Source organism: Opisthocomus hoazin, chromosome 6, assembly GCF_030867145.1.
Source record: "Opisthocomus hoazin isolate bOpiHoa1 chromosome 6, bOpiHoa1.hap1, whole genome shotgun sequence".
In the NCBI taxonomy this organism is placed as follows: Eukaryota; Metazoa; Chordata; class Aves; order Opisthocomiformes; family Opisthocomidae; genus Opisthocomus; species Opisthocomus hoazin.
Genome location: NC_134419.1, coordinates 68,468,644 through 68,493,545, shown reverse-complemented (window position 1 = coordinate 68,493,545; position 24,902 = coordinate 68,468,644). Strand labels below are relative to the sequence as shown.

Below are 24,902 nucleotides of genomic sequence, written 5' to 3'. Positions count from 1 at the left end.
GAAAACAACACATTGCTTAGGCTGTACTGGTGTAGGTGCTCATCCCATCTCCTGATATACGATGGGTAGAGCAGAGAACTATGGGCCAAAAGACTTTGTTTTTTTTCCTTCTTCTGATGCCAAGTGTGATGAGGCTTGGGCAAGTCACGTCACTTGGTGAATTTCCGGAGACATCCTCAGAACCAGCCAAGCATTCCCGCTAATCTAAGGACAGTTGACTTTCAGGGAAGTGCACAGTGGTAAGGGATCAGTTACTGGTTCTTAATGCAGGACCACCCTTCCAGGCACAGGAAAGCTTTGTCTCAAACAGCTGGTGTAAGCACCTTTCAGAAGTGGACAGCATGTAAAGCTCAGCTTTGCAAAGGCCTTTCACGTTTCTTGGGGCCTTGATGTGTTTGTCAGAGCTGCTGATCATTAGAACTGGTGATGTTTAGTGCTGGAGGAGCCAGAGCCTTGAGGGGCCCGCCAGGTTCAACTCCTGTGCTCAGTACCTGGGCTGGGTATCCTTTACTCACTGCTACCTGACGGTGACCGTCAGGTAACAAGTCAAGGTGACTTTTTAAAGTCTGTTGCACAGCTGAAGTTCCACCTTAGTCCCTGGGATTGATGTTTCTCATTGTTTGTCTCTGGGCCTTTAGTGTACATCAGCAACAGGAAACCAGACACTGGCTCAGACATTGATATGTGTGGTATTTAGGATATCCAGATCTTCACCTGGCTTCATGACGAGCTGCTGACCCTTTAGTTCCTTGGATTTCCCTGTGGCTGTTCTGCATTCCGTCAGGGACTGTTTCTCCTGTTTATTCCCCAGTGCACTTAGCTGACTACTGGCAACCAGTATCTCCCAGTGCTGAAGGTTGAGAGAGACTGCCAAAGTACAAGATGTGGCCAGGCTGAGTTATTAAACCTGTAGGATTATGTAGTCTGACTAATCCACAAGTAATCCCTGTCCTTCTGCTGCAGGCTTACCGATACCTCACCCCATATACCCCCATCTGCACTGCAAAAGCTGTGAAGAACGCATCGGAGACAGAAGGCATGAGGAGAGCACATGTAAGTGAAGCCTTGAGAGCCCCCTTGCACATGGCAAGAGATTTGCTTTTCGTTTAGGGAAAGAAACTACATTTTCCTTTCAGTTCTAGTGTTTTGGCTTAAAAAGAAAATAAGAATTTGGATGGTAGCATAAAAATGGTTTTCTGTCAGACATCTAATGCTGTTGAAGCAGATTTTTGGTTGTTTAGCATTCCCATGGAGTGAAGAACAACATGTGTAGTAGATTGAGGAACCAACCTTGCTCTGTTGGAAGACCATGCAGACTTGAGAAGTGTTGTTTAGAATGCGGACCCTCAAAGGGATGTTCTTTCCCCTTTGCTAGTTCTGTTGTCTTTCTCAGTGGAGCCTTCAAATTGTTGTGACTTGAATAAACACAGCTCGAAGAACACAGAAATTCTTTGACACATGGTGCAAAACACAGGCCAAGATGCTCAGAAGCAGCCAATGTCCTCAAAGCACTCTGTTTTTGTGTCATCATCATGACACTCTGGAAATGAGGCTGATTTCCCAGGAAGCTTCATATTTTCAAGCAAACAAGCTGCCTGTGAAACAGGTTCATTGTGTGGCTGAAGCTTTCTCTTTTTTATTTCCTGTTAATTTTCAAGCAGCAGTTTTCACAACAGGAGAAATGTGCCAGTTAAAGCAGGTCTAGCAGTTCTGGAATTGTCCCATATTTTCTGCTAGCTTCTTGGGAACTGCTGCTCTCTGTTTCAATGCTTTTTTTCCCTGTTAGTTACGGGGAAGTAAAAATCCTTGCACTGAGCAGGGACACTTTGTCACCTGAGGACAAAATTGTGCCTTGTTCTTGTACACTTGTCTCCTGCTTCTTGCCCCTGCATGCTGCAAGCGTGTAGAAGAAAGGAAGAAAAATAGGGGTCCACAGGCAAGAGAGAAGCCAGAAGCTATGGGACAGAGACTGTGCAGTGCCCGTGTGCCCGTAGGGTGTGTTCCCCTGTCGCATCACCAGATGTGTTGTGTGGTTACCTTCCACAATCTGAAATGCAAGATTTTGTGTGTTGAAGCAATGAGACTTGAATGTCATGTGTGCGGTAAAGCCAGTGTTTGCTGAGTACTTGGTAATCCTTCACAGTAAGATACATCCGAGCAGTAAATCTTTATTAATGTTTATTTAAATATCCAGATACATTTCCAGTGCTTGTATTAATTACAGAATGCAGAACCTGTAAAGACCTCTTACATCATCTCTTAGTTTGTGTTTCTGAATCTTGCAGGTTGAGCTATTTTGCATCAAAACCTGTTTATAATGTGGCTTAATAAATCTTTTTTTCTTCTCAATTCCTTTTTCTTGTGCCTATTTTAACATAGATTAAAGATGCTGTTGCCCTGTGTGAGCTTTTTAACTGGCTGGAGAAAGAGGTAGTGTATTAATTTTCTTTAACTTGGAGATTTTACTGCTGTGTAAAATTCTTCATTAGCATGAAGTTTTTGGTAGTCTTTATAGTGCCTTTGCTGGAAGTGGGGAAACAATTGAGGTTTTATCTGCTTTTTTGGGAGGGATTTCAATCATGCTTTCATCCAAGGCTGAATGATATTTTTTAAAAACATACGCCCATTCGTTTCACACAGACCAAAGCCAGAGTAGGTATGAAATGACCTGAACAGGCTTAATACTGTGTTAAAACTGTCTTGTGCTGGTTTGGTAGTGTAAACCATGAAATAATATCCTGTTTGCTTCAATAGTTTGGAGTTATTCTCATGATAATCAGTGTTGTCTGGCAGTATGGACAGATTTGGCATTTATGAATGGAGAGGTGCAGTCATGCCCGTGTGCAGTGAAAATAGGTTAAAGACAAAATGCTCCTGTTTTCTCTGGGTTGGAAGTACTCTGTGAAGGTGCAGAGTGCCAGGTGTTACTCAGCAGCTTACTAAGCTGTGCTCCTTCTGTGCTACTGCAGAGAATCATAGAATCATGGAATGGTTTAGATTGGAAGGGACCTTAAAGATCACCCAGATCCAACCCCCCTGCCATGGGTAGGGACACCTTCCCCTAGACCAGGTTGCTCAAAGCCCCATGCAACCTGGCCTTGAACGCTTCAAGGGAGGGGGCATCCACAGCTTCTCTGGGCAACCTGTGCCAGGGCCTCACCACCCTCCTAGTGAAGAATTTCTTATATCTAATCTAAATCTACCCTCTTTCAGTTTAAAGCCATTACCCCTTATCCTATCACTACATGCACTTGTAGTAAGTCCCTCTCCGGTTTTCTTTTAGGCCCCTTCAGGTGCTAGAAGGCTGCAATAAGGTCTCCCTGGAGCTTTCTCTTCTCCAGGCTGAACAGCCCCGACTCTCTCAGCCTTTCCTCACAGGAGAGGTGCTGCAGTCCTTGGATCATTTTTGTGGCCTCCTGTGGACCTGCTCCACCAGGTCCATGTCTTTCCTGTGCTGAGGGCTCCAGAGCTGGATGCAGGATTCCTGGGGGGGTCTCACCAGAGCAGAGCAGAGTGGCAGAATCCCCTCCCTCAACCTGCTTGCCACACTGCTAGGGGTGCAGGAGGTCGTAGAGTCTCCTTCTCTGGAGATATTCAAGACCCACCTGGACAAGGTCCTATGCACCCTGCTCTAGGTGACCCTGCTTCGGCAGGGGTTGGACTAGATGACCCACAGAGGTCCCTTCCAACCCCTACCATTCTGTGATTCTGTGATATGGGTGGCCTTCTGGGCTGCAAGTGTGCATTGCCAGGTCATGCTGAGTTTCTTGTCAACCAGCACCCCCAAGTCCTTCTCCTCACGGCTTCTCTCAAATCTGTTCTCTTCCCAGCCTGTGTTTGTGCTTGGGATTGCCCTGACTCATGTGCATGTCTGAGTCCTTTGACTTGACTTATGGAGATGGCTTGATGACTTCCAGGAGGTGCCTTTTTACATGTCTGAGTACCTCAAGAAGTCTGCCTCAGGGATTATGAAACCTAGCTCTTGCTCCCCTTTGCCTGTTGTCCACTCCTGGGGAAGCTGTGTCACAGGTTTTAATTTATCAAATGCCTAAAGTAAAATTTAACATCCTTATTTTTTTTCCTGAAACTGCTTCTGTTTCTGATTTAAAAGCGTAAAAATTCTGCTAATGCCATGGAGTGTTGGAGAGAACTGTTTAAGCTTAGTGTAACCTGTCTGTGAAGAGAGGTTGCCTTGTGAGATGTTACCTGTGTACAGATCTCAGTGAAGTTAATACCGCACTAACTGATCCCTAGTCAGGGTTCAGCAATCCTGCTGTGACCATCTATGCTTGCTGCTTCTCACATCCTGCACAATATTGCTAGGTTTGTGTTTGTCATTACTGAGGAATGAGGACAGAAAACCTGGAAAGAGGCCAGTTCAAGACTGGGGTTCATAATGCACAGATGAGGCCCAGTGCTTAACCGTATAGTATTTTCTTTGCTTGTTGGTGTACTAATTCAGTCTACATCTTTGTCCACCAGGTTCCAAAGGGAACAGTAACAGAAATAATGGCTGCAGACAAAGCAGAGGAGTTTCGCAGGTACAAAGTAAATCCCCTGTGAGGATGTTTCCTTGGTGGCGTTTTTATCCTTTGTTTTTATTTTATTCTTTAGAAATCCAGCTTACTCGCAGATATTTTTTACCTGAGGACAAACCATTACTACGGGATTTCTTTGAACACTTGAAAGAGTTGGGGAAGAATTGTGTCTCTTGGGAGATAGAAGTCCCAGCCCACTGGATCCTATCAGCTTTCCTTTTGAGCTAGCAATGAGGAGTGCCACAGGTTAGGACACTTAAATACGAGACAGTTGCTTTCTTACCACAGAGGAGTTGATGTAAGAGTTAGATTTCTTCCTCTTCTGATGGTGAATGAGCACTAGTTGTATTGAGAGATACTCCCATGTGTACATCAACAGGACCTCTAAAGATGCTTTTGAGTAAATAGGTAACAAACAAGAAATTGTTTAGGACATTTCTTCCCTGGGCGGTCTGGGTGGTGAACTTGCTGCTTGTAAGGAAAGGGTAGAGACAGAAGGCAGATTTCCACATGGTTGGGACGATAGGGCTTTGATCTGTACAGTTCTTCTAGCCAAGTGTGCTTCCCCAGATGGCTTTCAAGGCTAAGGGGAAGGCTGAGGTGTGTGAAATTGAGGATGGGCACTCCAGGTGCCCCAGGTGCCTGGTGTGCTCTGCTCACTTGTGCTGTAGTGATCACAGTCTTCTCTTTCAGCCAACAGAAAGACTTTGTTGAATTGAGCTTTGCTACCATATCAAGCACAGGTCCAAATGGAGCCATCATTCACTACAAGTAAGAGAAATGCAGCTTCTCCTTTCAACCTTCTGCAAACATAGCTGGAATGAGCTGTCTAGCTTCTCTGTGGAGTCACAACAGAGTAGTCCAGGGAGTTGTAGACAGTGTTGATTGATTGCCATCTTACTTTATTCCACCAGAGCTTCCAGACTTACTAAATAAAAATCTCTCCCTGTTGGCAGCATGCATGTATTATGATGCTGATCTGCTCAGTGGCCATAGAATAGGGCTATTTTGGGGGCAGAAGTCTGGGAAAGATGAGTATGAAGTCAGACTGTTCTGAAATATGTCCAGGAGCAGATGTTGAGGGTTTTGCCGGAAACAACAAAGCTATTCTCTGTACTGTAGTGCTATTTACTGTAGACAAATTCACTCCTCAGTACGATCCCTGGCTCAGCATGTGTGGGATTTCCATCACTGCCACAAGAAATCGGAGTGAACACATCCAAGCTTGCACTTAATATGGTTTCTGGACTGCAGACGCGGGTTGGAGACCTTAAAACTGTGGAACAAAAAACTTTGTGTTTAACTGAACAGGCCAGTTCCTGAGACCAACAGAACGCTGTCTGTGAACGAGATCTACCTCCTGGACTCAGGAGCACAGTACAAGTGAGTGGGATGAATGGCGTTGAACCGCTGTGTTTTCTGCTCCTGGTGACCACCTGCAGGCTCAGCTCACAGTTGCTGTGGCAGGCATGGCAACGTGTAGTTTTGAGTGCAGTGCCATTTCACGGAGAGCCTGCTTATTGTATCCCCTCTGGAGGGAGTTTGTGGGATTCTGGATACAGTCAAGTGCTTCAGTCAGTGGGTGACTGATCCATGACAGGAGGCCCTGAGCTGGGCTCAGGACAGCAGACCACGGCTGCTGACAAGCCTTGACAGGGGTAGGGGACAAGGTCTAAAAGTACAGTTCTCATCTGAGTCCCTTTACTAGTGTGGTGGTAGCTGCGCTCTAGCTGGTGGTGCATGTTTCTGTCTGTTGCAGCTCTGCTCACCTGGCAGGTTGGTGTTGGAGCTGCAGGGAACAGAGAGCAGGCCTGACTGCCCTGGTTTTGTCTTGGGCTGCCTACACAGCAGCCTGCACAGCCGAGTGAGGCGCCTGCCCTGCCAGGACCTGCCCTGTGGGCAATTTGACTGATGTTGATCAGAACAAGATGGGGCAAAGGAGCAGGACAGCACTGCCTTGTGGTGTTCTCTGCCTTTCCAGGGAGACTCAGAGGCAAGGTTTCTCATCCCAGTGGCCACTTGAGTCTCAGGTGTGTTTTTGGGAAGGTGTCGTGTCTGTTGACTCACTCAGTGGTGTTTTGACAGTGCCATTCAGTGGCCTCAGTCTCTGCAGCTGTTTACTGTGGAACTCTGATGCTGTGGAAAATGAAACAAGTGATGTTTTTAACCAGTGTAAATAGATGAGAAGTGGCTTGTTCAGAAAGATGCAGGACAGGCCTGGCTGCTCCTTTGAGATGAGCTCTTTCTTTTGAGCTGTGATTTTTTGTTATGTCAGTCAGGAATAGCTTTGAAAAAGAACTATACAGACATCCTTTGATAAGATTTTTACAAGGCGTTCTTTTTTTTCCTCCCTTTTGATGGCCTAATTAACGATTTCCTTAGTGCCACTATGAAAAGCAGCCCTTTGAATACAATATAAACTGGACATCAATGGCACTTACCACAGCATTGTGACAGGGATGCTCTGGTTGTCCCTGCTGAGAAGTTAAACCATGAGTTCTTTGTGACCATGGCTGGTGTGTGCTGGGGAAAAGCGCAGGCACAGGAGCAAGTGTTTCAAAGGGACCTCATTATTTCAAGAGCCTCTGTGTTTTTGACAGTAGGCTCAAAATGGTATTCTTAGGAGGAACTTAGAGCCAGTTTCTGATGTCTCAGACTAACCCCTATCCAAATGCTAGATAGCTTCTAGATCTCGTAGCACAAGACATCCCGAGGATGAAAGGGACACCATACCCCCTTGCACTTCCTTTTCCTGAGCTTGTAGCTGTCATTAGTGCATAAGTATATATTTTTAAGCTGGTATTGAATCATCTTCCATACAAATAGACTAAATTTGGCCTTCTCTGTTCTGTTGTCAGTGGGCAGGTACCAGTTGCTAAACCTCAAATTAGCTTCATTTTTGTGAGCAGTTTAGATTCTAATTTGCAGAGAGCTTTGGGATGCTTATGGATGAAAGATAACATTTTGAATTGTAAATCATTATTGCTACATCTGGGACGTGTATTCAGGAATTTCTGAGATTAAGAACTGTGACTTTACCCAATTATGAGTTTGGTTGGTTTGCTGCAGTGTGACTGAGTTTTCTGTGCATCCTCACTTTGATCTTTCTTTTTCCTCCTATCCTTTCGCTTCCTGCATCTTCATCTGCGTCTGAAGAGATGGTACAACAGATGTGACCAGGACAATGCATTTTGGCACACCATCAGCCTATGAAAAGGTGAGTTGTTAGCATCTCAGTGTGGTTTGTAGTCTGACCCTTCTTATTAGACATACTTAAACAAATTAGCAATGTGCCCTATTGCTGTATAGTCAAAGTGCTGTATCAAGTATCATTCATTCAATAATGTGTGACAGCGTTTTGATAAAGACTGAAAAGGAGGCTGTCAAACTTCCAAAATGTAAACTGATTTAGAGAATGACACCTTTCTATTTTAAAATGCACACCTCTCATCTGCAAAGTGACACGTCTTCTCTAAGAAATAATAAAATCGGTGGGCTGCGGATAAACATTACTGGCTTGTCTGGCATGGGAGTAAAGGGGGTTTAGTTTAGCGCAAAGCTCACTGTCTAATGCAAGGCTTCACTAGTGGTTTGTGTCTAGTGTGCTATATCAGCTGTTCAGCCTGGAGAAGAGAAGAAAGGCTCCAGGGAGACCTTATTACAGCCTTCCAGTAGCTGAAGGGGGCCTACAGGAAAGCTCGAGAGGGACTTTGTACAAGCCCATGTAGTGATAGGAAGGGGTAGTGGCTTCAATCTGAAAGAGGGTAGATTTAAATTAGATATAAGGAAGGAATTATTTGCTGTGAGGGTTGTGAAACACTGAAACAGGTTGCCTGGAGAAGCTGTAGATGCTCGCTCCCTGGAAGTGTTCAAGGCCAGGTTGGATGGGTCTTTGAGCAACCTGGTCTAGGGGAAGGTGTCCCTGCCCATGGCAAGGGGGTTGGAATGAGATGATATGTAAGGTCCTTTCCAAGGCAAACCATTCTATGGTTCTATGATTCTGTCAAAAAATAGTCTCAGACTTACCTGAGAAGGTCTATGTTGGAAGTTCAGCAATTTATTTTTGTTTATTTTAAATTGCTTCTTTAATTAAAGCTAATTTCATCATTACAGTTCACTCAGTGATGAAAATACACTGTAGGATATGCTCAGGATACAGCCACAAAGAAAATCAGTCATGTAGGTCAGGTGAATCCTACTGCAGCCTGAGTTTGTGACACACTCCATAATTAGCGGAGAAGGATCTTTGGAGTAACCTAAACTCTTTCTTCTCATGGTTTGCTTTGGCATTGCCAGCCATAGGAGAGCATGAGTAAGTCCTTCCAGATCCTCTGCAATTTGCTACAATGCAGTCTTTCATTCCGTTCCTGGGGAAGACAGAGTTTTGCCTCGCCTTGTTTACTTATGGCACACATTTTTTTGACAGGAATGCTTCACCTACGTTCTGAAGGGACATATAGCTGTGAGTGCAGCCATCTTTCCAAATGGAACCAAAGGTAGGTTGGTGAGTTGCAGTGTTTTGACCACAGCAGTGACCTCTGAAGAACCACTAAGTGGTCTGAGAGCAAAGTTATGGTTGACAGGTCCAGATGTGTTAGGCAGATGTTGATGTAACAGTCTGTGTGTGTTTCCATCACAGAATTTGAGTTCTGGATTACTGATGCCTTCTCTCTCGGCATCAACCAGTGCTGAAAATTCTGAAGGGGACAAGTCTGAAGGGTGTTCAGGGTGCTCTGGCTCTAGGGTGACAGTGACTTTCATCAGTAGGGCGCTCTCACACATCTGTGGTCTTGCTGTGCTTGGAGGTTGTCTTTATGCTTTACTCATGGCGCTGTCAAAGCGAGAGGTCACTTTCCAGCTTCAAAAGGACTGGCTATTTCTCCTCCAGTTAATGTGGAATCTCTTTTATCAGGAAGCAGCATGGGAAAATGACGCACAAAGGAGCTGTTTTGATGTTGTGCAGGAGAAGCTGTGACATGCATTCACCCCTGGTGAATTTGTTGCAGAGCTATTTTTTCCCTGATCAGACGCCTTACACAAAGATGCCTCTTTTTAGAGTTTTCTGCAGTTTGCATTCTCTGGTAGATGAGGAAAAACCAGCTGCACAGTGGTACGAGAATCCCCAGCTGAAATTGAAGGGTGCCTGAACTTGGACATGTGGGCTTGGTGTGAAATCCTCTGCATTCTGGTTGAAACGATCTGAAATGACTGGCCATCCAGGCAAGAAGTCTGGCTGGTTAATTCACCAGATAAATTGGCAGGTCTTCTACTTTGAGTTCACTTAGTGCAGCTACCTTTATAAAGGTACTAAATTCTCTGGGGGACGTTTGCTCACTGGATTCTTTCTTGAAAACCCCAGTGGAGCGAGCAGCAGTGCGATGTCTCTGTTGCACACCATCTTCAGAAGAGCTGTGTAACAGGAGACAGAGAGTGGCTCTTTAGTTGGGAAAGGGCTTGAATGTCAGACTTGCCAAATCTGCCCTGTAACTTCTAACAACCCAGGAACTTACTTTCTTTGGTTGTTGGTGCGTTTTTTTTTTGAGGGGGTGATGGTGGGTTTTTTTGTTTGCTGGGTTGGGGTTTTTTTGCATGTTTTCCAGGTCTGAGCCTTCAGTGTGATTATCAGCATCTCTGAGGGAGCCTGACTTGATCAAATTCTCTCTCCATGTCTGTTTCTTTCCCTTGGCCTGCAGGTCACTTGCTAGATTCCTTTGCCCGCTCTGCGTTGTGGGACTGTGGTTTGGATTACCTGCATGGAACAGGACATGGAGTTGGCTCTTTCCTAAATGTACATGAGGGTCCTTGCGGCATTAGCTACAAAACCTTTGCAGATGAGCCGTTGGAGGCTGGCATGATCGTCTCTGATGGTATTTAGCATTGGTGATTCTCTTTCATTGCTTGGGGAGGGACCAAGCTCTTCAAGATGCAGAGGGAATAAATCTGACAATGGTATAAAGGTGGGATTATAAGCTCTGGTGCTGCCTCCTCAGTTTGTTATTTTAATTATAATTTAACCTTTCTAGGTAAAAACCTTCATTTTAGCTTTTTCACCTTCCGTGAACCATCTTTGCAGTCTGGTGCTGCAGGCTTGCTTCCTGCTCTCTACAGTGTAAACCTCAGCAGAGCTGTGCTGCTGACCAGCCCAGCTCTGGCATGCTACCTCCCCTTCTGCAGTGCAAGAGCTGGCTACAGTACAAGGTGGACACCAAGCTTTCAGGAGCTAATCCTGTCTTTGCTATGGGCTATTTGAGGCAGCTATTAAATCTTTACATGCCTTATTCTTTCAATAGTAAAGTAACAGCCTGCTGGGGTTTGCCGAGAGACTTACATTCCTTCAGGGCTGCAAAGTCCTCTCAGGAAGTTGGAGGAGCACTCTAAAATAAATATTTTGGGGAAGGGGTGACCCACCTGCCTTTCATAAAGACATTGATATTTTCAGAGTTTCTGGTATTTGGAACACATGTACTCCATGCTCTCTCTTGACTTGCAAAGAGACTCTCTGAGCTCGAGGGCTGTCTGTCTTGTTTCTCCTCTCTTTAAGAAGTTCTGCTGTCACCTTGCTTGGGGCTTCTGTGCAGATTAAGTAGAGTCATAAATTTGCCACTGTGGATGCCTGATGTCAAGATTACTTAGTGAATTCAGTGGACTAAAGTTGTGGAGAGGAAGTTTGGCTATAGGGAGTAAGTATTTGCACAGTGCAGCTGTGTGGCTTAGTTAACTACTGTCTGTTTCTGCAGAGCCTGGGTATTATGAAGATGGGTCCTTTGGGATCCGAATAGAAAATGTCGTCCTTGTGATCCCTGCTGAAACCAAGGTGAATGACCTGCTCAAGATGCACCTTTGTCCATGACTCACTGGTTGTAAAACTTAAAGCGCTGGAACTTGAGGTGGGACCATGCTGCAGACAGTTGAATCCTACTCAAGAGTCCTGGTCTCCAAAACCCTGTTTTGGTGAAGACTGGTTCCAAGTCTTCCTTGCTAATGGGGGCACAGAAGACAGTTCTGCTTCTGCAGAGTTTCCATAGGTTGAAATGTGTATGTGAGAGTTGTTTTAGAAAGCTTTCTGTCTGGATGTCAAAGACCAGAAACATCTTTATTCAGCCCCCTGGAGTCATTGCTGTAGAGCTGGTTGATCTTCTCAGGTTGGGGTTTTCTTCCTTGATAAAGAGTCCTCAGGGGCAGTGGAAACGAAACTACAGACAGATTTTGACATTATAATTGCCAGTCTGGGTAGGTTATGCTTTTAGAAACGCCAAACTGAAAATGATGATATAGTCATCAAGCTGAGTCCTGTACAGTTGTGACCTGGGGCATGGCCTTTAAAAAGTGACCATTGAAAGAAATAACAAAGGTTTATATTGAGATTCTTTTCCTGAGCTCTAAGAGAAATGTTATTGTCAGTTGCTACCCTCTCATCTGAATGTTACATGGGTATAGTGATCATGTCAACCAAGGGGTAAGTGTGATCTGGCTAGAGCTGTTTCTAAAAATTTGTAACCCTGTTTTTTTTTCTGCTGCAGTACAATTTCAAAAACAGAGGGAGCCTGACTTTTGAACCCTTAACCCTGGTTCCAATCCAGACGAAAATGATTGACGCTAATTTGCTCACACAAAAAGAGGTAAGTGAAACAGTAGGTTTGCGTTGCTGCCTTTGCACTAGAACCAGCTTGTTATGTTCTGTTTACAAGAACCACTGGCCTCTGTTCCATTTCATAGATCCAGAGAGCAATCCTAAGCAGTCTGACTTAAGTTTAAACTTGGTCCACCTTTCAGTGGGGGGCTGGGCTAGATGAGCTCTCCAGAGGTCATTCCAATCTAAATTATTCTATGATGAAGGCAGTGAGGACCCCTCCGATGATGTTGTTTTGGTAGTTCCCTGGATATGATATTTGCTGCTATCATCTCTTCTTGTTTCCTACTCATTCCTTAATTTGCTTCTGTCAGACTATCATGCTGTCACCTCAGAGAATTATATGAATTACTGTCCCATGTTGTTGTCTGTATCTACTTGTGACCAAGCCCATTCAGCCACACCACATTCTGCAGTACGTACATCAGTAATACCTGCTCAGCAACATTTACTTCCTGAATAGCTTTGTACTCTGAACTTCCTGTTCAGGTCTCCCGCTACTTTGCTCCTGTTTTGCTACCATACTCTTTATTTTGCCTCAACCCATCCTCCTTTTCTGAATGATAATCCTATTTGCATTTCCTTTTTCTGAAGAGGACTGTGAAGAGTACCAAGATTTGCTGTAAGGTTACCTGTTCAGATCAGTAGGGCAACCGGTGTCTCAGGACTGCCTTGTTCAGTTACAAATTTGCAAAGCTATTTACTAGCCTGTGCCAAGGTAGCTATTCTGACTTGCTGGAGGCAGTGATTTGCAGAGACTTTAAATACTTGTCAGCTGAACTGAACCTTGGCTCCTCTGAAAACCCAGACGGATTGCTTCAGTTCCTCACCTCATCAGATTTACGAGTCACTTCCATGTGTTAGAGGTCTGTCTCTTTGGGACAGGATCCCGTCCCAGCCTAGCAGCTCAATCCCAAGGAGCCCAAGGGCCTACAAATGTCTTTGGCTGTACACAACTTGTAAGGGCACCAACTCTTCTGCGTTTGTACTGAGTGTCATACCTTCTCCCTTTCCCTAGTGCAACTGGGTGAACGACTACCATCAGAAGTGCAGGGAAGTAATTGGAGCAGAACTGGAGAGGCAAGGCCGGCATGAAGCTCTTCGGTGGCTCATCCGGGAGACGGAGCCTCTCGTCAGAGTTCAGTAGCACCACAGTTGTCTGCGGTGTGTGGAACATCGGGATCGCTCGGTGTCACAATAATCGATGTCGTCTTGGCCCTTGACACCGCTGGGAGAACCTTCTTCAATAAACCTTTGGAAATCAGGAGAGGATTTCACATAGTGTTTCTCTCCCCGCAACACATGCGGGTAATGTGGGGGTAAGGAGGGTTACTGCCTGAACAATTTTTTTGTTTTTGGAGGGAGAGGTTGAGAATAGAAAGCAAACGAAATAAATAAGCATGTTGCCTTTGAAACAGGGGTCTTACCGAAATAATGGTTCTAAGAGGTAATACTGGAATATTTTATACTGTCTGGTTTTTAACTGTGAAAACTCAGTATTTTTGCATACTTGGGTTCCAGTTGCTAAGATGCTGCCCACACAGCAGGACTGATTACTGAATAAAAGATTCCAACCCTCTGTTTGCTCCGTCTGCCTTCTCTTGCAGTCAGTGATGTGTTGGGTTTGACAGCTTGAAGTAGGGCAAGAACCAGGTAATTCCACCTTTATGTGTGCATCCAGCTCAGACAGCAAAGAAATGTGTATAGGGCTGCCCTGTGCTAGGCGCTGGGCAGATGTTGTGGAGAAGCCCAACACGAGCAGTCAATTCTGCCTGTGGTTGGTGACAGATCGTGGAAGGGTTGTGGTGACACTCAGCAGAGGTGCAGAGCACCCAGGCCAGTACCTCTGTCTATTGTTATGACTTCCTGAGGACTGTATAACGCTTGGCAGCGCAGGGTGCGTGGGCAGTGTCATGGAATTACAGCTCTTCCTGGAAACAAAGCAATTGTTAAGTTAAAAAAAAAAAAAAAGCATGCAATGGACAAAAGAAGGCCTCTGCAACTTTGCTTCAAAATGAGCCTGGCCTTGGCCGCCCAGAACTGTGCTCTGGATTGCCAGGCGGTGCACCAAGACATCTCGTGGTTAAGCGAGCTACTGCAAGTTAAACAGGCAACGAGGGCTGCCCACCGCTGAGGGCGAGTTCTCTGCTCCGCAGCCTGCTGGAAATCACTGCGTGCAGGTGCATCAAAGCGTTGTCCGTAATGTTACACGGTGTGGTAGCAATATGTGTAGGAAAAGAGGAAGTTATTCTGAATATTTGCACTGAAAGTGTTTTGATCGAACTCAAGTTCAATGTTAGATCTAAAAAGAGCAATTGGGAAACGGCAGCTCAAGTTCCAGATATTTTAAAGAAATATTCTGTGCAAATTGAAGTGTTCGTATACCTAATTTTCTCGCCCCCTTCCCTCAAGAAATTCTGAGAGGGAATTACTGATCTCTGCTAAATGGCATAAAATCAGTATTTCCCTCAAGAGCTCCGTCTCACACACTCGGTGTTGTACGAGTATGTGCTACCGACTGAAACAGGTCAGGGAGGAGATCCCTGCCGAAGGTGGCTGTTGCCTCTGTAGGTGCTGACTGTGCCACAGGACCGAAGGACACGCAAGGGATCTCTGAGCAGGTCGTGCTGTGACAGGCTGGGACTTTCCCAGTGAAATGGATGCGCATGCAGCAAGGCTGAGCGGCTGGGGAGCTGTGAGCCGAGCGCCGCAGGGTCCCCGGCCGGAGGGAGCCCGGCGGGTGGCTGGAAAGTAGCCGTGCCCCAGGGTGACGGTGGATGTTCAAGCAGATGATCTGCCGGTTAGTGTTGACCTGCGGGGGGATGCACTGCTGAATCATAGAATCATTGAGGTTGGAAAAGACCTGTAAGATCATGAAGTCCAACTGTCAACCCAACACCACCACGCCTGCTAAACCACCTGACCGCAGGTGTTGCCAAGAGCCGTGTCCCAGATGTCCTGGCAAAGACCCAGCCTGGGTAGGTCTCTCAAACTCGAGGGCAGGTGTTTCCCATGGCAGGGCAGAAGAGGAGGATTTCTACCAAACAGTGAAACACAACAGCCAGGGAAGCTTTAGTCCTCCTGCCCCAAAGCCACTGTGGTTGCCTCAGGCACCTCAGTGGCGAGGGGGGACGTGGCACCGAATGGAATTGGTTGGGTTTGAATGACCGTGTTAGACCTTTTCCCCACCTCGATTCCCTCTTTACGGTCAGATGCAAACCCGGGGTCGTTCCCACCCAAATACCCGAAATTCATGGTCCTTTCCCATCCCAAAGTCCCCTCCAGTGCACAGGGCCGGAGGTGGGGCAGTCCATACTGGTCTCGTCCAGGCACCAGCTCAGGGAGCCTTAGCAGATACCTCCTGCCCTTCATTCCCCAGCTCATCTCCCCATGCCACCTTGATGCTGTGGGGTCTTGTTGCAGGGAGTCTGCCGCTGCGGCTTGGTCACAGCTTGGAGATCTTTACCCATTTCTCGGTTTTTGGCACCTCAGCAGAGGGAGACGGGGTGTTTTGCAGGCTGGGGTTGGCTGATGTGCATGCCTGACTCTGAGGCATTTGTCTCTCTCCCTACTCACTCCTTGAAAACACAGTGACATTTTATACCCTTTCCTGACTGAGCTTCAGGTTTCCAACGGAAATTAACTGGGCTACTTTTTATTTCTACTTCTTCCAGGTTTTGATTTATTCCATCAATGCCTGCTTTCCCTGGGTGGTCTCTCCCTTCTGCTCTCCTGAGGAAGGAAAAAGTTAATGGAGAGAGGAGCAAGGAAAAGAATGAAAGGAAAACAAGTTCCTGTCAGGTCTGTGTTTTATTTTTATGTGAGTGCCATCCACAGCAATGACCACAGAATTATGCTGTTCAAGTGATAAGTGTAACTTTATTTGATTTAAAAAAAAAAAGAAAAGATTTTTCCATAGAGCCTTTTTTGGTTGCTGTGGGAAGGAAGGGGCATCTTCAATAACAGCATGTGTAATGGTCTATTTTCAAGCCATTTAGTTTTGGAGCATTTTTAACCTAGTGGGTGTCTCACAGTTTTAGACGATGCTGCAAAGCACATTTCTGCTCCCTGTACAGCTTCTCTTACAGGGGCACTTGCTGGGGTAAGCCCGTCCGGTCCTATCACTTCATCCAGCCCAGGAGCTCGGCGGGTAATTGTACCTCCACCAATGCCGCCACCTCCACCTGATCCTGTTTCTGCCCATGGGACAGGACTGCAGCAAATGCAAACCGTACTCAAAAGTCCCTGTGGCCACCCTGATTTATGTCACCAGAGCATTTCCCTCACTGTCCCCTGTCCAGCGGTTTGTCAACGTTTCTGCTAGAAATCTCCAGCTATGCTGTTACTGTGTTTGAGAGCTCTGAAATTCTTTGTTTCCCTTGGAATAAAAATGTTACAGCAGGAGACAGACCCTATTTTTCAGTGAGGAAAATCCACATCGTCTTTGCCGTTCAGTCACGAATCATGACGTGTGCATTGGCAATGTGCCTGTTGGTGTACGAGACTTTGGAGGCAAATAGACCATTTCTCCTTGAGCAGAGGGATTCATATTCATTCATCACCAGCAACAAATGCTCCTTCCCTCCATAAGCCAGGTGACTGCTTGGCTTCTCCACAGTCACCCCTCCTTCCTCAGTCTGTGGGTATTACCTTAAGTGTGCCTGGCAGCAGTAAAATCCAGTTGTTTTTTAACTTAAATGGTTCATAACTCACCTGTAATGGAATCCCCACTATTGTTCGCATGACTATTAAACTCATCACTTTCCACGACATCTATTGGAGCTAGTTTTGATTTACCCCAGCCCAGCCTTAGAAAGAAAAAGAAAACTTCTGAGGCCATCGTTGCCGAAGACCTTCTCAGCAAACCCATCAAACCAGCCTGACGTTGAGGCTGCCCAGTAACAATAAGGGGCTGGAGTGTGTGGTGGGGCATGGATGATTATTTCTGTGGTTGCTTCAGCAGATAGCAACAGTGAGAGCCAGGTGGCTGGAGTAGCCAAACATTAAAGCTCTCTTGAGGATCAGGAGATGATGTCTTTCCTTTGCTTCCTCTTCTCTCCCCTGTCTCGTGGTGCTCTGAAGGGTCTCCTCCGGATGGTGTGTGGCTGAGGACAGCGTGGAGGACACCTGCATTTTGGAAGATGCTCAGCAAAAGCTGAATGAGGCTCCTCAGTCATTCAGGAGACTGCCTGAAACATGCCTGTGTGCTGGCGCCTGATGCCTGGAGAAGACCTGTTTTTGCCCAACAGCGTCTCCTTTTTGTACTCAGTGGGGGTCAGTTGGCTGCGGGTGCTAAGGATTATCGCCATTTATTTTTGATGACTTGCAATTAACACCTTGCTCCCAGAGTCCTCCATCTTCTTTTTGGAGAAGAAACTGCAAGTCTGGGCATCTAGTGGAGGTTCTGGAGGTCAGGAGTTAAACAAGTTGCTTGGTGTCACTGCCCTCAGCTTGTTTTACGTGATTAGGACAGAACTCCCCATGGCTTTGGATGTAATGAGAAAAAAAAAAAGAAATTAGAGTCTTTAGAGGGTAGAAATGTGAACTGGGTTTGTGCTTAATTAAGTTGCCTATTAACAGTTGTATAGTGGCCTGGAAGAATTTTAATGTACCAATTAAAGAAAGGAGATATCTCCTTGGTTTTTCACCACCTCTGGGGATGCTGTCAAGAACGAGGAGCTTGCAGATCAAGTCCTGTTTATTTCGCTTCTTCCAGCTTGTTAAAAATCATTCTAAATTTGGGATGTGGCAGATGCCCATGGATACATTTGTTTCTGCGAGGCAGTGGTGTGACGTCTGTCTGATGAAGATTAGCGTGGGAATGAAACGGGACCACAGTGCCATCTGACACCACAAAACTCCTCCTGTTTCTTAGAGTTTCTTTGCATCACTCCATGAGGAGAAGGGGGTTTGGCGGCCGCAGGGCAGCTCCACACTGACTGTGGGGTGTGTTGGCTTAGCCCGTATAGCCTGGACAGCCAGTGTGGGCTCACAGCATGTGGTTGGAAGGGTTGTGCTGGTCAGAGAGTGTGGCTGCTCTGATGAGTAGCAACCTGCTGATTTACAGCCAGAAAGTACTCAAGGCCATTTTAGTGCCATTTGCTCAAATTGCTCTTTCTCCCTGGTTGCTTACCCTCACAAACGCGCTGCCGGGGAGCGGTTGTACCTCCTGCCTCTGACCAGCCCAAACAAGCTGACCTTGTCCCATTGCTGAGCCGAAGACCCCGCTCATGCTCCAGGAGGAACTTGTGAGAGGACTCATTAGCAAAACCAAATGGGCTTTAGCCATCACATTCCTTGCGAGCTGGCTTTTTGGAAGAAGAGGAAGAAATTTAGCCACGAGGTTGGTATGTCATGTTATATTCTCACTCACATGTAATGTGTCTTGAATTTGGACAAGCCAAGCTTACCCACAATGCACTAAAAAGGAAAAACTGAGCAGAGAGGGTAGATGAAACCTCACTGTCTGCTGGAGAAGGGGCTTAAAGACAACAGGAGCCATCGGCCTCCTCTAACCCAGATGGCACATGGTCTGGACTCCTCTGTGGTGTCTCTTCGAGGGGGGAAGGCTGCAGGGGGAAACACCCCAGGAACCTGGCCAGGAGGAGGGGTGGAGTAGCTGGATGACTTCAACCCTCAGCAAGACGGCAGGGTGGCAAGGCCTCTGCAGGCACCCTGGCACTTTGGATGGGAAACGAACAGCTTTCATCCACAGTGCTGTGTGGTGGGCTTGGCCAGGGGGGCAGGGACACAGGCAGAAGGGTCTGAGGGAGATTCATGCTGAACAACCCTGCTGATGGACAAGTCGGTCTGTGCGATCGATCATCTCTCTTCTGCCGGGTGCTCAGGCAGAGGGTAGGAGAGGCAATAGCAGGGTTTAGAAACTGGGGTCAGAAAAATGTGAAGACAGAGGTCTGAACTTCTCTAACAAACCTTCAGCCTGATGAAGAGGGGACCCTGTGCCTCCCCACTCCCAGCCCAGAGTTTGATCCAGGGGTGAATGTTAGTGCACGTAACGCTGATGGTGATCCTGGCCACAGACACACAGGGAGCACACAGAACCGGCAGAGAGCAGCCTAAGTTGTATCAACAGACAGAGAGAAACCCTTTTTTTTAATTTAAATTGCTCATTTTTTAATGGCCCAAGGGCTGGTGAAGGCTGCAGGGAGTTTAGTTCCTTGGGGCTGCCCATCCTCAGCTCTCTGGGGAGTGCAGGCTCCTGGCGTGGGTTGCTGCCTGTCTCCTGTGATGCACCATCTGCAGAGCAATTTCCACGCTCAGATGATATATGAAGAAAAAAAATCCAAACCCATCCTTCATCGATTTTTCATGTACCTGCCAGTGGCTTGCTCTGGCTCCTGGCATCATGGGACCCTTTTGCCCACAGAGCCTGAACATGGGTGTCCTCCTGTGTGCGTGCACAGCTGTGAGCCTGTTCTTGCAGCAGCCTCTGGGGCAGTTGGTAAGGGCCAGCAGCCAGGTCTGCCATGAGCCTGCAATATCCACCCCCATCACTCCAGCATCATGTCAAGCAGCCCTGGCTGGGCATCTCTAGAGCTGGAGCAAACCCCCGCTCTCCACGCCCCATCCCTCTGTGCATCCCCTCTCCTGTGCAGATGCTGCTCTCTCCTTGGCGTTGGCAGGGGACTCAGCGAGCATCCTCTGTTTCCATTTGCATTTGGAGCACATCTTTTGATAAACACCACTGCGTTCCTCTTGGGGTTTGAATGGAAAATGAGCTGGGGAATTTCAGACGAAGGTACTGTAAGCTCGGAGGGCCATGGTCTTCTAAGAGAAGGTTTAAGGAGCTTGGAGCTGTTGTGAGAATATCTCTGCTCAAATCCAAACAGGCAGCTCTGTAAGTGCAAAGTTGTGGAAAGTGTCCTCTTCCCCTTGTATGCTATTAATATTTAGGGCTGGCCTTCAATTATTCATTCCTTCAGGGTGTGCTTTTATCATCGCGGTGCTACAGGATTAGCTGGTGCACCTTCTCTGGGCACTCAGAACAGACCTTTTCATCATATTTGCAAAATTTTGTATCTGAGAGGCCTTTTGCAAGCAAAATACATGCCATGCCATTAGTCAGAAAAAGCAAATCTTCCCCATCCGCACCCACAATGTCTAAGACCGCACAGAGTTTAGCATTAGTAGATGCACAGGATCTGGCCTTTGCTGGAGCAGGGATAATCCAGCATGGCTTGGGTAGAGGTTGGGTCCATTATTTCTTTTTATACACAAGAATGAGGAGGGATCTAATGATACTAAACAGACCCAGAACAGGTCCGTACGCATCCATGCCCCTTGGCACAGCCAGCTTGTCTGTCTGAGCTGTGGACAAATCGAAGTAAGCTGTGATTAAATACTCCAAATTATTGACATCTGTGCTATAAATACCTGAATTCTTCATAGCCCGTCTTCCTGCGGGCTGGCAAAGCCAGACAGTCAGCTTGCTAAAGAATGGATAATCAGACTGCATGTTTCTGAACACAGCTTGATCAGGGCAGAGTCTGAGAAGAATTCTATTTTATCTGCCCAAATATTTTAGTTAATTAAGTAAAAATTCAACCATGGGATTAGCATTTCCTTTGTCCCTTCAGGAGCCTGAGTGCCTGTGGGAGCTCAACACAGCATCAGTCACTGCAATTTCAGAGTTGGCCAAAACAAGGGACAAACAGGAGATCTTTGTTTTTTTGCCTTTTGGAAGTATTTTGTAGGGTTATTCTGTTCTGGGGAAAGAGGACAAGGTCATGATAAGATCATGAAAAATTTTTGCTACCAAAATCTGGAAAAATTATTGCGCCAAGAGAGCGACATCCATCAAACCATTTAGTTTTCATTGTTTTAGAAGATCTTGTGTAAATTCTGGCAATTCTAATTAAACTTAAAAGTTTGGATTAATTTTTAAAGCAAAAAAGAGACTAAGTAGAAGTTGGGATTTTTCCATTTAAAACTTGTTGGAACAAGGCAGTCTGACAATTTTTGAAACTGTATTAAAATATTTTTTGACATAAACCTGATGAAACCTGGCCCTAATCCCCTGTGCGGATTGAATTTTGAAGATCTTGAATTTTTCAGGTAAGAAACACAGAATCATAAAAAACCCTTCAAATCAAACATTTTGCTGAAAAATTTCTGCTGCAGTGATTGCACTGTCCTGAGAAACAGGAGTAGCTGCGAAGACTCATCACAGTCTGTGTTCCTCCTATCAAACAGAGTTAATACTGTGTGTTTACTTTCTCTAGTCAGTGCAGAGAGATAGGTAACCCCAGAAAAGATGTAGCATACTTGAGTTGACGCGTCCTTTTGGGGTTATGGCTTTCTCCATTGACTTGCCAGGCAGACAAGGAGTCTTGCTCAGCCGTCTCAGGCACATGGTTACAGCTAGGTGGATTAAATAAACCTGTATTTGTGTGACAAAACTCAGGAGTGCCATGCAAACCGCTCCTTTGCTTCAGGCAATGCTTCCCACTTAGGTTCTTCACGGACTCCCCTCTGGGCACAATGCTGTGTTATCATTCCTGAAGCGCTCACGGAGGGAGGGCTACGAGGATGAAGAGGGGACTGGAGCATCTCTCCTACGAGGAAAGGCTGAGGGAACTGGGCTTGTTCAGCGTGGAGAAGAGAAGGCTGAGAGGGGACCTCGTAAATGCCTATAAATATCTGAAGGGTGGGTGTCAGGAGGATGGGGCCAGACTCTTTTCAGTGGTGCCCAGCGACAGGACAAGAGGCAACAGGCACACACTGAAGCAGGAGAAGTTCCAGCCGGACATGAGGAAGAACTTCTTCACTTTGAGGGTGACGGAGCTTTGGAACAGGCTGCCCAGAGAGGTTGTGGATTCTCCTTCTCTGGAGATATTCAAGACCCGTCTGGACAAGGTCCTGTGCAGCCTGCTGTAGGTGACCCTGGTTTGGAGGGGCAGCTGGACCAGATGACCCCCAGAGGTCCCTTCCAACCCCGAACATTCTGTGATTCTGGGATTTACAGAGCTCTCAACTATTCAGATTCAAAAAATTATTCAAATCCAGACCAACGGCACTGGGCAGCTCTGAATCGATCAGATTTTGAACACAACTGGATGAGAAATGCCACGGTAAGCATGGGCTGAGTTGGGTGAGCAGCTTGATGGACCACACTCGTAGCCAGTGGCCATCTGGTCGTCCTCACTGACGCTGAGACCTGCCGCGGCGGCCGTGGGCAGGCAGCACTGTATGCCAGTACAGGCTAGCGAGCAAACTGCATCCCACCTCTGCTACCCACAGCCGAGCTACGGTAACATGTGTTTCTTCTAACCTCTTGTCTAGATTATGGCAAGGCCATTTAACAGGGCTCACCGCCCGGGGCAGAGACGTCAGTTGCTGTTACCATCTTTGGATTTCCCACAGGGGAACGAGAACGCGGGTTTCCACTTGGCAAAGCAAATAACCCTGGGCATTGATGCTTTCGCAGTTCCTTCGCTGAAGGCCGCGGGTAACAGTACCTGCGCGCCTTGCAGCGCATGGGAAGTGAGAGAGACGTCCGGTGGAATTAAGTGCTCCTCGCTGCTCGCCAGTCGGATGGCATTGCCCTGCTTCTGCCGCAGAGCGGAGGTGACAGGAGGCAGGTGCATGGGCCATGGCTTAAAAAATAGCCCCTCTCCACAAGCGCGCTGTTTAAAGACACCTTTTATTATTACCACAGGAGCAAAGTTAGCTATTTCTGTAACACCCCATCGTGTGTTTGCCCCACAGCACCAGCGAGTCAGCAACACAAGCTCCTGCCTGAGCAGGAGGCAACAAGTAAGACAGTTGCTATTTTGGGATAAACAGCCCGTTACGAAGCCCAGGCTGAAATGTAACGTCTCCTGCGAAACACTCCCCTGAAAGCATTGTGAGTTGCGATAGGGTGAGCAGCCTGATCAAGAGATACCCGGCTCCTTCGCCCTTCCTCACGGGGTCTTTCCACCAAAAGCTGCAAACCCATTTTATATTAAAGGCTCAGCATAGCTACAAGGAGGCTCAGTAGGACTCAGTTTTTAATTGTGAAATATTGATAGAGACAGCTTTTTTCGCATGCTGCCTCTTGCTCCCGCGGCCCTGGTTATAATTTCTTATCAGCTCTGGATTCTGCAGGCGGGCCCAGCTGAGCGCCAGGGAGGTGCCGGCATTAAAGAGGGGGCACCGCAGCCCCAAGACGGGGGTGGAGAGCAGGAATGGTAGCTGGCAGTAAAATCTGACAACCAGAAATTAATGTTGCTTGTAACTGTCAACTCTCAGTGAAAATAAACCTTGAATCCTACCAGGCCTAGTCATAAAATCACACGGATCTTGCTTTAATCATTGGCTGAGCACACTGCACTCTGCTTCTGTCTCAAAGAGGACTGCGTAATGCCTGTCCGGCTCATTAAACCTGACGTGGGCTGAAAGATGGAGATTACGTGAATCCAACATTCTAACAAGTGTTGGTGAGGATGTTGGCACTGCCAAAGTGTGGGCTGTCCCCAGGGAACAGCCTTGTCCGGGAGCAACCCTACTCATAAAAGCGTGGTCCTACCACTCCTGTCCCAGGATGGAAGATGGGCTCCAGGGCAGGGCTCACCCACCCTCCTCTGACTGTAGTTTTCCTCGTAAGTGGTGTGAGCCGTGTTAGGAATTGCTGGAACACCCGTCTTTTCCTGAGCCTGAAGATACAAGGTTGTCTTGCAACACGTGTGATCACAGGCTGTTTTGCATGATCTGGATAAATGGTAAAGCTCCTGAAAAGGTGGGAGGCTTTTCTACAAGGGCAGAAGGTTGAGTTAATAGCACAGAGGAGGCTTTCTAGAAGAAGGCATTCTGGCTCTATTTATTCAGTTCTCTGTGTACATGAGGGCCACTGGTCTCTTGGTCACAGGTCAGATAGTCTTTGTAGGTTAAAATATCTGGGACACAGTTTAACCTACAGCAGGAGACGAGGGTGGGTTCCCAAAGCAAGGTGGAAGAATTGTAAAACTCTAGAAAAGATCTAGCTGCTGAATCGAGGGACGTGCAATGGGATCAGAAAAGCAGCAGAGTCACAACTTACCTGGTAATGACCCTGCAGTAGAGCAGGTTTCCATTGCCTTTAAAGAACAAAGCAAGTGAGCTTTATGCTACTATGGTCAAGCATTTAAAAGTGCATTTCATAATCATAGAATTTTCAATACAAGCCATCCCACCATTAATAACAGTCTGCCTGGCATTAAAAATTGTACTGCAGATGCATGATTTTGCCAGTTTTGAAACATAAGCAAATTTAGTTTTAATCTGCTGTAGATCTAGAAATAGTAACTGTAACGATGATATTGTTTTGCCTTTGGTGTGCTTATTGACATGAGAAAATCAGCAGGCATTACTTTAACGTGATTAATTTGGGAACATGCAAATGCAAAGGCTGGATGGAAGCACAGAAACCACGTGTTGCAGGACCGGGGTTTGGGTCCTTGGTTTCCCTGGGTTCACCACCTCCCAGTAAGCCATCTGTGCCCAGGGGCAGAGAACATGGCCTGAAGAAAAAGTGCTGGTACCAATGAAGGATCCAGGATGAGTTTTGGGCTGGCACTCAGCTGCCTGGGTGGCAGAAACCTGGCAGGAAGGGAAACCTACAGGTGGCAGTGGGCAGTCAGTTGGACATGAGATCCTGGCCAGGTGGGTCAGTGTGGGCTGGAGACTTCATGCGCAAAAGGCCTGAAACAAATCCTACCCAAAGAGAGTGCAGGGGAGCTCCTTGTACAAGCAAG

General features: G+C 46.8%; 1 protein-coding gene across 3 annotated transcripts in view; it reads left to right on the top strand.

The window, feature by feature from the left end:
- The window catches only part of XPNPEP1 (X-prolyl aminopeptidase 1), a 46,104-nt gene extending 32,357 nt beyond the window's left edge, over positions 1-13,747 (top strand). For all 3 annotated transcript variants that reach the window (XM_075423702.1, XM_075423701.1, XM_075423703.1), the window contains 11 exons: positions 964-1,053; positions 2,380-2,430; positions 4,483-4,541; positions 5,232-5,309; positions 5,850-5,921; positions 7,695-7,755; positions 8,965-9,034; positions 10,232-10,405; positions 11,276-11,352; positions 12,059-12,157; positions 13,187-13,747. In XM_075423702.1, the coding sequence (XP_075279817.1) occupies positions 964-1,053; positions 2,380-2,430; positions 4,483-4,541; positions 5,232-5,309; positions 5,850-5,921; positions 7,695-7,755; positions 8,965-9,034; positions 10,232-10,405; positions 11,276-11,352; positions 12,059-12,157; positions 13,187-13,315 (960 nt within the window). In that variant the 3' untranslated portion in view covers positions 13,316-13,747. The remainder of the gene's footprint in view (positions 1-963; positions 1,054-2,379; positions 2,431-4,482; positions 4,542-5,231; positions 5,310-5,849; positions 5,922-7,694; positions 7,756-8,964; positions 9,035-10,231; positions 10,406-11,275; positions 11,353-12,058; positions 12,158-13,186) is intronic.
- Positions 13,748-24,902: the final 11,155 nt, after the last annotated feature.